Source organism: Cydia strobilella, chromosome 7, assembly GCF_947568885.1.
Source record: "Cydia strobilella chromosome 7, ilCydStro3.1, whole genome shotgun sequence".
Taxonomy (NCBI): Eukaryota; Metazoa; Arthropoda; class Insecta; order Lepidoptera; family Tortricidae; genus Cydia; species Cydia strobilella.
This window is the reverse complement of record NC_086047.1, coordinates 16,217,321-16,234,804: the sequence shown is the minus strand read 5'-3', so window position 1 is coordinate 16,234,804 and position 17,484 is coordinate 16,217,321. Positions and strand designations below refer to the sequence as shown.

Sequence of the window (17,484 nt, the reverse complement as noted above, 5' to 3'; positions counted from 1 at the left end):
CTGCTCCGTATAATATATACGTAGGTAGGTATATACTTATTTTGTATTACATTAAGTATTTCAGTTACTTTGAGATCGACTGCACAGGTGGAGTTTCAAGCTATAGATTTATTTGATCGTCCTTAATTTAAAATTAGCTACATGCATGATTTTTTTGAAACATGTCAATCGATTCAATTACACGTAAGATTCAAATATTCCTATTTAACTAGACATAATATTGTGCCCCAGAAATTTGTTGCGTGCACGCGCACGCGCATTACGAGTAAAAACGACACATACAAAAATCGTAAGGCCTGTGTTGTCACAGGCACGGTTGCGCCAAAATGTATAGAAAATATAATGAAAAAAAAAAAGTTTTTTTGTTATTTACTCCATAAAAAAAATGTCAAGTATAATAGTTAAAAAAATAAACAAACAAATAAACACATTCCTTTAATAGATGCCATACTAAAAGGAATGTGTTGAAAATGATTTTTTTTTTAAACAAATGTATGGCGGTCGGTATTAGCGTCGAGCAGGCACGCTGTCGCTCGTATTGCATTTATGAGATACGGTGGATGGTTAAATATCTTGGAAAATACTGCTAGAAAAAAAAATACGCGCACAAATTAATTCTGAAGTCATTACTTCCAATCACACTAGACAACTTTCCGATTTTGGTCGCGCTTCAGATTTTTGACAGGCTATGTTGTATATTGTAACTTTTGGCAACTAATCCCAAGAATTGGCGTAGACATACTTTATAAAAGTGACTGACATCTGTCCTATCAACTCAGAAGGGAAACTAAACGTTTTTTTTTTAGATTAGTCCTCACGCTGTGTTCATTCACCGAAAAGCGACTCATATGCATCACATGATACATAATTAAAAGTAAGCGAGCACTAGGTCCTTTACTTTATACCGCGAAATTTTTGAACGGCTCCTCAAGACTACTGCGTTGCTCGCGCGCTCGAGCGCTATTGGTCCAGGATTTAAGAATGACTGACCGCATAGCCTGAGTATTGCGTCACATGCATAGGTATTGTAATTTTCAAGAAGTTTTACTTGTTCCAATCATGACGTGTTTCAATTGTCCCCGTCCTACCCTACTTTAATTTATTTATGACCTTTGCCAATAATAGATGCAGACGCAAAAGCGTAATAAATGCATTATGTAGAGACGTGCATCCAGCGAAAGATTATAGGTATCAAGTAGGTAATCATAAGTACATTGTCATTTACTGGTGTAGATAATTTACACAATAATAAATTATAGTCATAAAAAAATTAAAGTTTATACAGATAAATTAAATATCAATTCAGAGGCAACACTTGTCAATACAATGCTATTGTTTACAGAGAGTTTTCATAAATTTTGTACTTTTACCTTGCTGCACCAAGCACCAAGCATCATTCCATACGACACAAAGGCATATTTTAAATACATAATTCATGTCATTTAAAAAAAAATGCAGTTCCATCCGATTATTAGTTTTTTGAAAATTAGACTGATATTTAGGTCAAGTTGTCCACATCTTTTTTATTTGGATTTTTTTATAAGTATAATTTTTACTTAGAACAACGAAGATTCTAACAGAAAAAAATGGCAATTTTTTTTTGAAAAATTATATTACGATTATATCCAAATAAACCCATTATTATAACAATAGGGTATTTGACTGACTATTTAAATTAGTTTCTTTTTTCGAACTATCAAAACGATTAGCCACTACAGAATCTATACATTATCAAACAGAAAAAGTGACGTCACGCTGAAATAACCTACACTTTAAATAGTTCTTCGTCGCCGCATTACTGCCGTGATTAGAACGTTCAATCTGTCACTCATTTTATCTTAGAAATTTACAGTGACCACCCACGTCAATACCGCAGCAGTCATGGGAGTAGCTGCCATCCGAATGTCTAACTCACACTAACCATATTCATAAGACATACAGATAGATTTCTAGAATAGCTGCCACGTGAGATGTTCTATTGACCGAGACCTACCTATAATAGTAAAACGAGTTAGTTGCGCATACAAAAGGTCCCACACAAAGGACTAGATTATATTTGACTGCTTTACGACAATTGGACCAACTATCGCGTAGGTATTGCAGGCATGGCAATCAGTGAGAATGACATTGCCATTGAATATGAATAAAAAGAGTATAATATTATATGTGATTGGAATGGAATGAAATTTTCAAATGACATTTTGAGTAGAGCAGCGACAGAATAGACGAAGTTTTATGTTCCAAAAACGGTCCACATGACATACACTTATCTAACGCGTATCACTGACTGTTATCCTTTCTCCATACCTACCCCGCCCGCAGCTTTCGATATTTCATTTCATTTTATTTATTTACTGCAATCCATGGTATATATAGGTGTTATAATCATTTTAATTGTAACAGCATGGACCCGGAATAGGGTAATAGCACCCATATTACCCAATATACAATTTCCCGCTGTTAAAAACAGTTGGATTGGTCACTAAAAGACACATCGGTCAAATTCCGTTCCTGAGGGCCTACTGCGAACCACGTTCAACGTGTTGCCTCCGTGTCACACTTACTTACGAATTTACAAGTGCGACAGAGGCAACACGTCGAACGTGGTTCGCGGTAGGCCCTCTGACCGTTCGGCTGACTTGCGCTTTGTTACCAAACCAACTGCAACTACAGTTCAGGTACGTCCTCGTCATGATACGAACGTTTTAGTTGGATGCACAGTTTAATGATATGTAATGAGACAGCAACGGTCAGGAATACAGTTGCAACTGACATGCGCAGTTACACGGTTGAGAAACTTTTTATTATAATAAAGTAAACGTAAATATAATTTCTAACAAAAAAATATATGTCACAAAACAGTCTAACTAACCATCATTTTATTTTCTTCCTAAATAGCTAGAGTAAAGAGGAGGCAGCATCGAATTTTAACTCTCACTTTATTGTGTTAGTACCTAAATAAACACCCCTATTACGAGTAACGAGTTGGCACCATTAATGAGACGTAAGCCTCAAATCCTTTAAAATAAGTAATTTAACATCCGTTCTTTAACACTGGCAACATTTTACCATCAACAAGAGTCAGTATCTTTAAATAAACACGTCGAAAACATACAATTCGAATAGGACTTGACAAGAAACAAGAAGTATTGGTTACGTGATGTCACGGGAACAACAGATCTTGTTTCCTTGTAGGTACCATGCCATCACTAATTAGGCAGCAGTTTCCAGTTCCTGATAACAAAAATACATTTAATCGCTTATTTTTAGCCTAATTACCTATTGAAATTTTAATTAAGAACAACGTGAATTTTGTAAACAAGTTACTTGTATAGAATTTGTGTGCGATTAGATTAGCGTTATTAATTTGGCTTTATTTGTTTGTTTCAGATAATTATATAATATTGACATGTATTTAATTCAACAAGGAAAGCGAACATTATAATAACAAAACAAACAACACTTCACTACTTGGCAAATACTAAACACGTGCATTCATTATCTAATGACACAAAAGGCTGCAATGTATTGTTAAATACAAAGGGTAACAACATTATCAATAAAGCGTTCATAATTATCATTAGTAAGTAGCGTACGATTATTTGTAAAACAAATCTTGCTATCAAAGGGAGAACTATAATTATCTCCGACTTTGAGGTAATTGATATCGAACTAGCTAATCAGTCAATAATGTGCCAGCACACAATGCAACACTCAAAAGAGTAGTGATAGATAATAAGCAGTTGGCGAAACACGATGGCGGAAGAAAAGAATAAATCTACAGAAAAATTAGAAGATGATCCATTACGCGAGCCACAAAATGAACAGTTCAAAGACAAAACATTCCAAGAAAAGCTTGCATATATCAAAGACAACATAACCGTTGAACCTATGCTAGCAGGACTTATTATACCAAGCGTGATCTCCAGGTTTGCAATGGGAAATTTTAATTTAGACAAAGCTTGCAGAGTCAATAAAGGGTTCGGTGACGAAATCTGTGACGCTTTGGTAAAGAAAACCAGCAATAACTACACATTTTACGAACAAGAAGTTCAGAAACTGATCTCGTCTATCGACATTTGGAGAGGACTGGTGCAAACAGCGATTCCGTGTATGATCATAATATTTTTAGGAGCGTGGAGTGACAGAACAGGAAAACGGAAAATATGTATATTGCTTCCCATTCTCGGAGAAATACTGACGTCTATCAGCAACCTGATCAATGTATACTTCTTCTACGAAATCCCGGTTGAAATTACTGTTTTGATGGAGACTATATTCCCAGCATTTACCGGCAGTTGGGTGACTATGTTTCTTGGCGTATTCAGTTATATCAGTGATATCACTTCAGTGGAAACGAGGACTTTTCGAGTGGGTCTTGTTAACTTCTGTATGACAGCTGGTCTCCCTCTTGGGATCGGTATAAGTGGATATCTATTGAAGAATATGGGATACTACGGTATTTTCAGTGTGACTTTGGTGGCGTTCATTGTAATTCTTGCATACGGATGTTTTTGCTTAAAAGAGCCGGAAGAGTGGTTACGAGACAAAGGCCTTCCTGTGGTAAGTGATGTTGTATATACCGTACCTACATTCATTATCTACAGACTAACCCAAAATAAGTTTACAAAGATTTTATAAGAGATAGGAAGGACTTTCCTGGTGGGAACCCACAAAGTTTTATTATACTAGGGAGTAAATTAAATAGGCAGTTTTTTACCCACTAGCTATTACTACTACCTACTTTCAGGTTCAATAGCCACTCGTTGGTCTTATGTTGTTTAAGTACCTAAACACAATACAGGCGCATAATGAGATTGTCGGAATTTAAAAAGGGGTTAGTAGTGTTGTTATCTTAAAAACAATTGAAGGTATTAACAGTAATTAAATTACATTAACATCAATAACCTATACGTACGATAATGACGTCTAGAGGACACTAAATATAAGTATAAGTGATTGATTTTTATTGTTTCCTTAAAACACCAATAGAAATGATTTGATAAGGTGACTGTGTTTTTCTTGGGGATTAATATTCTATATATTTTACACATGGACATTTGTCCTATGCGTTAATGACTAGGTTATATCGCCATGGCAAAAGATTTAATAACTTTGGAACTATTTAATTACTTACCTGAACATCTGAGTCGCGTTGTTTTTAACCGAATTCTTAAAAAGGAGAAGGTTATCGATATATTATTTTATACCTTTAGTTCCAGACTGGCACCGCGTGAAACATATCAGTTATTAGCGAATATTAAAGGCACGTTTTTTTTTTGTTTAATGTATTTTAAGCACCATTTATGGACTATACCTTCCTAGTTAGAGTTAGACCAAGAAAAGTCTGCAGAGATTTTGACAGCACACGCAGTGCCGGTGATATTTATACGTCACAATTTCATAAAAGTTTGACGTTTAAAATAACACCTGCACTGCTTGTGCTATCAAAATCTTTGCATACTTTTCTTGGTTTGACTGTAGGAGTAAACTTAGCAGTTACAAATCAAATTTGAGGAAATAAACAATTGTCATAGACGAGTATTTACTTTAGATAGCTATTACATATTTGTCTGTTACGCCAATGACTGTGCATTTATGTTGTTTAATGAGTTTAATGACATTAGATTGATAATAGGGAGTATTACTGCAATGTTCTGCCACCAGAGTGGCGCACTAGCCTCTTTAGTAAACCATAGAGTAACTTATACATACTGTGCCTTTAACAGTCTTTGACAAGTTTTCAGAGATAATAAAATATGACATTGATGCATCAAGCCGGTTTGTTTACAAAGGACCTACCGGGAAACGCGAATACGAAACTTCGCTATGTGCCTCTTTATCGCTCGAATATGCAAGAGTGACAGAGATGTTAGATAACACAATTTCGATTTTCTTGTTTCGCGATAGACCCTTAGATTGTGGTAGCGGCGCCCCCTACGAAGAGTTTCGCGTAATATTCCCTATTTTGTGTATTATTTCTAACTATAATTATTAATTCATATTATTGGCGCCTTTTGATTCATAACGTATTCGGAAAAAATACGTTAATAATTAGTCGAGTTTTAGTCATAATTAAAACAAAATGTCTGAAATACCACGGGATATATCAAATTATTCGATTAATGTTAAATAAAAATTAAAATATATAAAACTTGCCCTAGTTGCTAAGAGTAGAAAGAAATTCAAGTTCAAAAAATTATACATTTTGAAAGGCTTTATCCCGGAATCTATTAAATCTACAGAGACAATTCTAGTCAAGTATTGTAGAAAATTTAGTCTACTTTAAAAACGTCTTGAGAAGATACTATCAAAAACTAATCCTTTAGGGTTATAATCGGCCAAATCTAAAAAAAAATTGTCGCGGTTTTTTCGATTTTTGACAAAGTTGCGTTCGGCGCTCGAGGTCTCAAACTTGGATTACCTATTCTTTGGGCCAACATCATAAACAGGTCTGCAAAAAATCAGAACTAAATGTATAAAGTTACTGTGTCTTACAAGTATATGCAATAAATCACTATCGTTAAATTGACGAGTACTTGGTAAAAGTTAGTTGAATATAGGTGCCGCGTAAAAATCTACACATAACTCGTTTTAAACTCCATTTTTTTATTTCCAACAGATTGAACGAGAAAAGCAAGAAAACGTGTCCTTCTTCGATGTAACGCATGTTTCTGACACAGTGGTTGTGGCCTATCGGCAACGCGAAGGCAACGGAAGAACGAAAGTACTACTCACTTTGTTCTGCGTATTCATACTTTACGGACCTAGCATGTGTAAGTAAAATCATTAAAAAAAAAATCATAGGCTGAGCAAATAAGGCACAAACAAGTAGCTTAAGGGTCCCCGACAAGCTCGGTTCTCCATAAAAACGTAGTAACGCTCGCATTTTAAAACGACTAGCTAGTTTGCTCTGAAACTTTGTACTTACAATAGGATAAGGTATATCTATGTCTATAATTAGTTTATATAGCTTCAGATACCAAATGTATAAAAATACAGCGAATTCAAATTTTACTTACAAAAGTTGTTTTTGCTCTAATTCGTTTGTTTTATAAGCTGGAGCTATATATACAGAGCTATAATTACAGACCTAGATATACCTCATGTCATTGAATGTGCAAAGTTTCATTACAATCCAACAAGTCGTTTTTAAATGAGAACGAAACTCCGTTTGTATGGGAAGGTGCAATTCGGCCGAGCTTGCCGGGGACTCTTAATGTAAATTCAGGTTAACTCTTCATTACTCTTCAAAAACCTGCAGGAACAGGAGGCAAATTCGATTTGTTTTATTGAAACTAATGATGATACATTTCTTGTTTTCAGCGGAACACTCAGTATTTTACCTGTACCTGAGAAACCAACTCAACTGGGACATGGTGAAATACGGGGTCTTTACCAGTTACTCCATCGTATTACATTCTATTGGTTAGTATAATCTCACTCACTTCAATACTTGAATTAACACGTTGGCGGCCATGAGCATGGGTAGTGACCCTGCCTGCGAAGCCGATGGTTCTGGGTTCGAATCCCAGTAAGGGCATTTATTAGTGTGGGGAGCACAGATATTCGTTCCTGAGTCATGGGTGTTTTCTATGTATTTAAGTATTTACATAGAATAGAATAGAATAGAATAATGTTTATTCAGGCAACACATCATTAGTTACATTACAAGATGCATTTAAAGAAAAATGTGAAAGAAGGAGTATACAAAACACAGATAAAGATAAAGACGTGAGACTGAAATGGTCTCCACTCAGCATTGCATATATAAATATATATATCGTCTAGAGTACCCATAACACACGCCTCCTTGGGCTTACCGTGGGACTTAGTCATTCTGTGTAAGAATGTCCTATAATATTTATTTAATGTTTATTGTTCCCAGGTGCAATGTTCACAATAACAGTACTCAGCAGGAAGCTTCAGGTCGAAGACTCGTTGCTGTGCACCATCTCCATCACGAGCAAGTTCGTCGGCTCCATTTGGATTGCTTTCGTGACTACAGATATTGAGATGTATCTGGGTAAGTAAAATAAAGTTTTTTTTATGATACGCGAGGCGAGCAGACGGCGGCTTGTTTGTAAGCAAAAAAAATCTTTTGCCTGGTTTCATAAAAATAGAAAATAATGATTAATGAAACATTGTAATTCCAATCAACAATATTTATTATAAATTTACAACTTTAATCGTGTTTTGTTTTAAATTAAGTAGGTAGGTAGGACACAAAGTTTAACTGTATGGACTAAGCCTTATATTTTATCAGTGTCGTTACGTAACGAAAAATAACGAAACTGAGAAGGATATATGAGAAATCATACCCTCAAAAAATATTTATCGTCAAACGTGTCATATATTGTTTTAAAACCTTGTAATTTTGTAGGAAGCAGAGTAAAAACAATCGTTTATGAATAAAACTGTGTACGATAATCAAACTATTACCAGGGAAACTCGCCGTTAATCACCCTGAGATTTTTAAACCACTGACACCACGCATCCATCGATGACATATTATTACTTATTCTGTGTCCATGAGCCACTTCGTTAAAAAAAAGGCTGTCGCTGTGTTTAACGTTTTGACAGTTGTGCCACTGTGTTGCCAGAATAATGAGAAGTAATTCTACTAATATTTTAAACAATCTTTGGGATTAATCCTCCGTAACTAACCCTTAGTGACGAAAGTTCTATAAGTTGGGACAATATGTATTAATACCAAAATGACATAATAATTCCTAATAAAAGGAAATATATTTGTACTGAGCATAAAGAAGAACTTATAAGGACTGAATAATTTACAATTAAACTTTTAAGAAACTAATATAAATCGTAACAAACTTCCTTGATAGAAATACGCTGGACATTGGGACATGATTATATTGTAGTCATAGAGTAACTTATACTAGAGCGGTACTGTCATAGTAAATTTTGTAACCCCAGTAAATTCACTGCCATCTGTCGACACACTTTAAAACTAAAAATAATTATTTATAAAAATACGATAAAATGTATTTAAATATGGATAAATGATTTTTTTATTTGCATTAATTATTTTTATATGATTTTGACCCATGTTCTTTCACTGGTATGCGTTAAAATTATAAATAACAAACAAAACAGTCAACGCCCTCTATACGAGAGAAGGCCAAAACTAGTGGCGCCTTCTGATAGAGAATCAAATTTTCGTGATTTTCGAGGCACGTTTTTTCCTTAGACTTGTATCCATCTATTACGGAGTTATATCTATCTTTGGTCTTATAAATGTATCATAATACTAGTTGTAATTTAAATGTAACTAACTTTCCAGGCGCATTAGTTTTACACTGTAATGTCATGTAAACATGTTAAAATAAATAAATAAATTGTTTAAAAATTCAATGTGACGATGTTTATTAAATTAACATAACTCCGATGTGTCTTAACCTCAAAATATATTTTTAAATCCTCCGTGTTTTCACGGGACACTAAAAACGCTAAAAGGTACATATTTTCTGCAATTCACCCTATGTGTATTGTGCAATAACTAACTCCCTTGACAATAATTTTTGTCCCTCACTTTAAACGAAAGCAGTTTTCGCCACCTCCTAACTTTTCTTTTTATTTATTTTTCTAAGGCTTTGCCCCTTGCCAACATATTCAAAAACACCGTTCTGGAGTTTTGAAACCGTGCCTTGTCTGTAATTTTTTTTTGTGTAATTTTGATAATCCTTTATAAATTGCATGCATAATGTGCTTATACTTCCAGAGATTGCTTTTAAATCTTAAATTCGTTGCTTATATGTTACAGTTCCTGTCGTCGAGTTTTTTAATGCGAGTACCTTCACATCGCTGCGGTCAATTATTTCAAAATTGGTTGAAAAGGATGAGACAGGTATACATACAAATGGTCATACCATATTCCTATAGCTTGCATCATTCACTGTTGACTCGTACATCGGTATGATTAAAAAAAATCAAGACACCAATTACCGCTACTGCTGTTAAATTAAATCAGATATGCAAAATGTTTCAAAAATTAAACATTTTGCATATCTGATTTAATACCGATGTCAAAAGATGCAAACATATTGAGGCAATGATCCATTGATTGTGGAAGATGTGGAAAATTTAAGACAAATTCGTGCTTCGAATTTGACAGGTGATGTAGATGGCCATGTAGGGCTCCGTTCATTAATAGTTTCATTATATGGTAACTTTAGTTCTCAAAAGTTGACGTTTGACAAATCAGTGACCACGGAACATATGGCGTAGTACAGCGCCATCTGGTTCGGCTGGCAAACAAGGGGGCACATTTGTTTCTTAGGCTTAAGCTCTCTATTATAATCAATAACTCCTTGCTCGAAGCCTTTTTTTGTCAGTGTGGGAATGCTGTTACGCATCGTCCTCCTGATCTGAGGTGGGCCCATTATGGGGGGGGGGGGTACTCTCACCTCCCGGCTCTTTTCCTTGCTCGAATCCTGTACGAACTTTAAAGATCCCAACTTGTTTGTTATTCATATACGAACTTAACAACACACGCAGGGCATCTCGCGCCAACAAGCGCATCATATCGCATTTTGTATCATATCAACAACATAACATTACTCAATGCTGACCTTAAATACTTACTGTTTAAAATTTGCTATTGTCCTAAAAACTTATTTTAACTTCCAGCGAAAGTAAACTCGCTGTTCTCCCTCACGGAGACAGTAGCCGCGCTAGTGTTCCATCCGCTCTACACGTGGATCTACATGCGGACTCTGAACGTGTTCCCAGGAACCGTCTTCATCATGAGTGCTGCGTTCATTATACCAGCTGTTATTGTGCTGCTGTAAGTGTTTTTTTTCCATTTTCTAATGGAGTATTCTGTATGTATTCCACATGGATCTATATGCGGACTCTGAACGTGTTCCCAGGAACCGTCTTCGTCATAAGTGCTGCGTTCATCATATCCACTGTTATCGTGCTGCTGTAAGTGTTTTGTTCCATTCTCTAATAGTCTTCTGTAAGTACGAGTAATCCACGAGGATCTACATGCGGACTGAACGTGTTCCCAGGAACAGTCTTCATCACGAGTATGGCGTTCATCATACCCGCTGTTATCGTCCTGCTGTAAGTGTGTTGTTCCATTTTCTAATGAAGTCTTCTGTAAGTATTCAACATGGAGCTACATGCGGACTTTGAACGTGTTCCCAGGATCAGTCTTCATCATGAATGCGGCGTTCATCATACCCGCTATTATCGTCCTGCTGCAAGTGTGCTGTTCCATTTTCTAATGGACTGACTCCATTAGAAAATGGAACAACACACTTATAGTAGGAGCATTCCACCATTCCACGTGGATCATCTTTTTCCTTTATTTATTTATTTCTAAAATGCTAATAAGCTTGTTATTTTCGTTTTTAGTGATTGCTCTAACGATATTGTACAGCTTTTTTAAAGGTCGCTCTTTTAAAAAATACAAAATTTACATGTTGGTCGGAAGCCGAATAGCCGGTAGATACGGACCACAGGATTACACTTTCAGGCCAATTCGAACGTACACTGATATCAGAATGATGTCATTTAGCTATCGTGCGTCTCGCTTGCGCCAATACATGTAACTAATGACCTCATTTGGATATCAGTGTACCTTCGAATTGGCCTATTAGTAGCGATAGATGGGGAACGCTATGTTCACTTGTTCACTAGTGGACACGTGTGGCTGATAAATAAATTAGAGAAAATAATTCTAGCTAGTGGAACATACTTGTAAAAAAATGTTATCATTATTCATTCACAAAACTAGAGGAGACACAAATAATTTTCAAGGCGAACTGAACAACAAATACCTAACGATTTCATTGGTATAATTAATTAATAATTTACTCCACCAAAACTACAATTAAATAATATTTTTGCAATTCTTGCGCGATAATATAAGCAAATAATAGCTGTTAAAGAATTTTTTTTAATTAAAAAAAATATTAGCCACTTTTATGACAAGTATAAAAATATTGATATCGTGCGCGATGCGGGCATAAAGTACCTAATGAAATGAAATTAAGGTTATCAAGGTAGTAAAAGACCTTGGTCTAATCATTATCTATAAGTAATTTCAATTAATTATCAATACGTCACTATAATTATCAATTTTACGTTAGATAAATAAAACAAGTGCGAGTCGGACTCTCGCACGAAGAGTTCCGTACCATTACGCAAAAAACGGCAAAAAAATCACGTTTGCTGTATCCGATAAACCCATATATTTTCATACCAAATGTATAAAAAGAGTCGTGGCAATTAGACGCAACCGCAGTCATATTCTTAGAGAATGACCCTAATATAAAAGGTATTAGGTACGTCAATGTCTGTCTTGTGAGCTCCTCAATTTTTAATCGATCAAGAAAAAATTATGGCAATATATAATTTAGGTACACACGCCAGGCACGCCAGGCAGGCAGGCGCTGGGTAGGCACGTTGACTTGAGCCTTACTTTGATCATCGATTTTTAAAGTTTAAGTTGGTCATTCAAAAAAAATATATGGTAAATATGCTCTAATTTCCGCGACCCATACCGTCCAATACAAAATCGTCGTGGCAATTAGACGCAACCGCAAACATATTCTCAGAGGATGACCCAAGTATATGAAGTATATAGTTGATCAATAATTGTCCCACGAATCAAAGTAATTACAGTTTACCCATATGTATATTGATGATAATCTCTAAAGTACCGCAACTTATATTTAAAAATGTAACAAAATTTGCTTTGTATCTAAATTTAATCGGTAACAAATTGTATCCAAAATCAGGGAATAAACTGACGCGAACATAAGCGTGCTTAAATTAAAATGACCGTGTTACCTACGTTGTAAAAATATATTAATGAATTAAAATCACTTGTATACATTTTCCTTGTACTAGTGACAGATTTTATCTTTCTCTAGATACTTAACTTATATTTAATCGTCAACACTTAAACTTCGCCACTTTTAGCAAAAGTGGCTAGTAGGAGCAGTATCTTGAATGAGAAGGTCAGCTTAAAATAGCTCCAGCGGAAAAGGTAATATTGACTAAATTGGCTTACTAATGGTGAAATCGGTTTGAAGACTACTTGACACCTTTACCGTAGTATCTTACTTATAAATGTATTATTATATTATAATATTAATAAGCTAAGTGTTGATTCATATATAACGAACGCAACCATATAGAAAATTCGTTACAAGAGCAAAGCAAAACAAATAAACTCGTAAGCGTAACTATCAACTTCGACTCATACCTAGAAAAAATCATTCGTTTTATTGTATTGTATTAAGCCGAAATGCAAGACAGGGTCTTTATTCATGTTAAAGCATCGATTTTGAGGTCCTATTAAATTTAGACCGAAGCAGACTTTAAGCCCCCGGCAAGCTCGGCCGAATTTCACCTTCCCATACAAACGGAATTTAGTCCTCATTTTAAAACTACGTGTTGGATTGTAATTAACTTTGCACATACAATGAAATGAGGTAGGTATATCTAAAACAAACGAAATAGAGCAAAAACAACTTTTGTAAGTAAAATTTAAATTCGCTGTATTTTTATACCTTTGGTATCTGAAGCTATATAAACTAATTACAGACATAGATATACCATATTATCCTATTGTAAGTACAAAGTTTCAGAGCAAACTAGCTACTCGTTTTAAAATGAGAGCGTAACTATGTTTGTATGGAGAACCGAGCTTGCCGGGGACTTAAAGTATGAGAACAACTTAGTCACGTTTCCTCTTAACATTGTAATTTGCGTAGGCGCTTATAGGAAAATCTTACATTGATAGTTTTTATTTTCAGAATGTTCTATGTCAAGATAAAGATGGAATCTAAGAGTGCAAGAAAAATTGCTTTCGAATCACAAGAGAAAAGAGATGCTGAAGAGAAAAAAACAGAGCCTCTGGACTTCTTGAGGCCCAATATAGAACCAATTGAAAATGCAGAAGTTATAAAGTAACTACTTTGGGTTTAACTCGCACATTTTAAGAAGTGATTGGGCAAAATATGGACAGTTTTGTTTGAATAGATTGATTTTAAACATGTTAATAGAGATGCAAATGTTACTGTCAAGAACAGTTAAAATGTTAACATGAACGTTAAAACTGCAGATACTGTTAATATATGGCATATAGGTAGCAGTATGTTCAGTTTAGTGCTTGATCAACTTTTTTTATTAAGTATAAGATATTGTTTTCAGTTTAAATCAATATTATATAAGAATTTGTTTGTTATTATAAACTGTAATAGATGTCATATAATAAAGAAAAACTGACGAAGCCCTCCAGTGGTGAAGGCCGGATTCGAACCGGCGTCTTTAGCTATCGCGGCTAACGCCATGAACCCCTAGGCCACCCCGCCTGTTTGTTGTTGTTGTTTGTTTGTTGTTTTTTCACGACTGGTCTGGCCTAGGGTCACTACCCTGCCTGTTAAGCCGATGGTCCTGGGTTCGAATCCCGGTAAGGGCATTTATTTGTGTGATGAGCACAGATATTTGTTCCTGAGTCTTGGATGTTTTCTATGGTTTTGTATATTATATATATCGTTGTCTGAGTACCCACAACACAGCCTTCTTGAGCTTACCATGGGACTTAGTCAATCTGTGTAAGAATGTCCTATAATATTTATTTATTTATTTGTACAAAACATTTCATGCTGTACCATTGTTAATCATAGCATCTGCTATAGTCTGCTGTCAAAACTATTTACCAATATTTAAAATATTAAGGGACCTATGAACGAATTGAAACAAGAAATCATTGCCACATGAGAAGCAATTAATCAATTACCTGTAGCCATGGTGATTTAAACAACAATAGCTTAACCCTTTGGCTTTATTAGTACAGGAAGCTTCGAGTAACGTAAAATACCTTTGTTACCATAGAAATAATGGATGTGTGCCGATATAAAATATGGCCAATTTGGCTATTTGGCAAAAAATCATATTTATTTAGGTATTGTAAGAATAAGAATGTGAGAATAGTATTATGTAAGAATATTTTTTTCACCACACCAGCTGATAAAGGCTCTCTTGATTGTCCGAAAACTGATGAGATAGTTGCATTTTATCCACATGTGTGGCAAAGTAATCAAATGCACATTTTGATTTGTTTCATTATGTTGGCTGATAGATTTGATTTTTAAATGATGATTGTCCTTGCGTAGCATCGGTGTGGTGAAAAAAATTTTGTGTTTCACTCGGTGGCAAAATTTTGTTTAACCCTCGTGCCTTGACCCTCACAACGCTCAAGATTCCACTTTTCTAACCACTCGCTACGCTCGTGGTTTAATTTTACAATCTTTCGCTTGCTCGGGTATCAAATCAATATTATCACAAGAGGTTAAACAACAACTTTGCCGCCTTGTAAAACAAAACTATTAAATAATTCATTTTTAATCTCGACCTGAATGTAAAGTAGAAGAATTGGCTTCAATTATTTCGAAGACTGATATTGAGAGTATTCAAAAGTATTTTTGTAGTTTTTTTCTTGGTTTTGAATAGATCATTAGAATATGGATTTCAACCGTCTCACTTTTGTGGCCGAATTAACTATTAATTTTGTTGGGTTTTTAGTACCCTATACTTCTGCCAGAGAACCCAAATTGTCAGCAAAACTTACTGCGTTTTTTAATAATTACAAAATGGTTTTCACAAAAGTGAGGTGGTTAAAATTAAGCAAAAATGTTCCTATTACGAGTATGATCATGTTTTCAAAATTTGTCACACAAAATGTGCGTTATTATGTTATTGTCATAAGTTATAAATTAAACGTTTGAGAAACCTTTTTCGTGGATTTCGTTTTATTTTGTCTTACTAATTATGATGTGTTAACTCAAATAAGTCTACATAAATTACAAATCAACAATACTGAATTTTTTTTCAATGCCAATCGCAAAAAGTTATTGGGCCAAGAGCATTGCAGCCCGGCCCGGTCCATACACAGTACAGTCATAGAACACTAAAATGATAAGTTTTGCAATAGACAAATATGAAACAAAGAGGAGGCCTATCACATATACTCTTTTTAAATATATTTCCATAGAAAATGTTTGGCGGGAAACATTTACTTTCTTTTTACATCTACTTACTATAAAAAATGGGTGTACTTCCTTTTTGGCAAAATTTATTTCGCCAAATTTTACTTGGCAATCAACTTTTCGCCAAAGTTTCATTTGGCAAACCAATCGTTGGCATAACCTTACTTCGCAACCATTTCATTTCCCAACCCCATACTTGCGAAATGAAAATGACGTACTAGGTTGGGATAGGTTATGTTGGATTATGTAAATTTGCGAAATGAAATTTCGCCCAACTAAAAATATGGGATAAATAGTTTGGGAACTGAAAGTTTGTCAAGTAATTTTCGCCGAAACATCAGTAAACCAAAAAAATGTATTTAAACTTTGTATGAGATGAAAATATTGTTTAATATATTCGTCAGTCGTCTCTATCCCACGCCGACATTTTCTAAGTTTAAATCTATTTTTTATCCACAGGAATTAGATCATCTCCATCACTGGAATCACTAATTTTTTTTTACGATATAACAGAAAACTCTGGAAGTTGTGTATTTTTACGCGAGTCGGTGAGAAAAGTTTTTAAGTTAAAAATTTGTTGAGAATGTTAACATTTCTGACATATGAAATGTCAACGATGCGTTTTGAAATTGCATCGACTCAACTTGTGCGTTCAGAATTATATTTAACATCATTATAAAAAACAAACGGTTCTTATGGAATTTTAAGGTTTATGACTTAAAATCATTAAATAAAGCTAAACTTGATATTTTTTATTAGATTCTCAAACCATTTATTTAATGATAATTAATATCGAACGAATTATCATGAGCGTTTTACGTTTTGTTATCTGTCAAGCTACTTAAACACGCTCCATCCAAGGTCAAATTACTTCCCCCACTAGTGGATAAAACGCGTTTTTCCCCGCTTGTTTTCAAGGTTAAAAGACAACTTTCCGAGCTAGTGAGGGAAAATAATATTTGCACCGATCAATGTTATCGCTAATGGCTCTTTTACAATAGAACAATTACTTAGCGCCCGGTAAAACAATTACTTAGTACGGTTTAGCTTAAAGTATAGGTACTTGAGCTAAACAATTTTAATCCTTCCTCCTTAAAAAGTAAGCTTTTCTTTCCTAGTTTTCCAACTTTTCAATTCATGGTCTGTTAAATTAAGTGAAAGATTTAATCTAAAGAAACATGAGTCAGAATCATCTAGAAACCAACGTCACGTGGTTAAATATTAGGTCTAAATAAGTACTATATCTAATTTATTTCGTTTTATTAGTACCAAAATGGAATTAATTCTATTGCAAAACTGAGATGTCTGAGATATTCATTTCAAATAAAATAAATATGACCTGTGTCTAAGAAAGGGTTGGTTTATATAAAAATAGTAGTTATATATTCGTACTATCTATATATGTAGATGTGACGTGCTTTGCCACTCTTTTATCCTTTTGTATTCGTAAAAATAA

The 17,484-nt window shown here is 34.6% G+C and overlaps 1 protein-coding gene across 1 annotated transcript; it reads left to right on the top strand.

The window, feature by feature from the left end:
* Window positions 1-3,396: 3,396 nt before the first annotated feature.
* Window positions 3,397-15,779, top strand: LOC134743267 (proton-coupled folate transporter-like). Its single transcript, XM_063676675.1, has 7 exons — window positions 3,397-4,563; window positions 6,623-6,776; window positions 7,327-7,428; window positions 7,889-8,026; window positions 9,785-9,868; window positions 10,651-10,807; window positions 13,794-15,779. Exons 1-7 carry the CDS (start codon window positions 3,757-3,759, stop codon window positions 13,948-13,950), a joined length of 1,599 nt encoding a protein of 532 aa, XP_063532745.1. The 5' UTR covers window positions 3,397-3,756; the 3' UTR covers window positions 13,951-15,779.
* The last annotated feature ends 1,705 nt before the right edge of the window (window positions 15,780-17,484 follow it).

Bases quoted from the DNA above. Each gene is read 5' to 3' on its own strand.
- LOC134743267 (XM_063676675.1), top strand. From the start codon at position 3,757: ATGGCGGAAGAAAAGAATAAATCTACAGAAAAATTAGAAGATGATCCA. The intron at 6,777-7,326 runs GTAAGTAAAATC...TCTTGTTTTCAG, and splicing joins ACTTTACGGACCTAGCATGT to CGGAACACTCAGTATTTTAC. The intron at 9,869-10,650 runs GTATACATACAA...TTTAACTTCCAG, and splicing joins GGTTGAAAAGGATGAGACAG to CGAAAGTAAACTCGCTGTTC.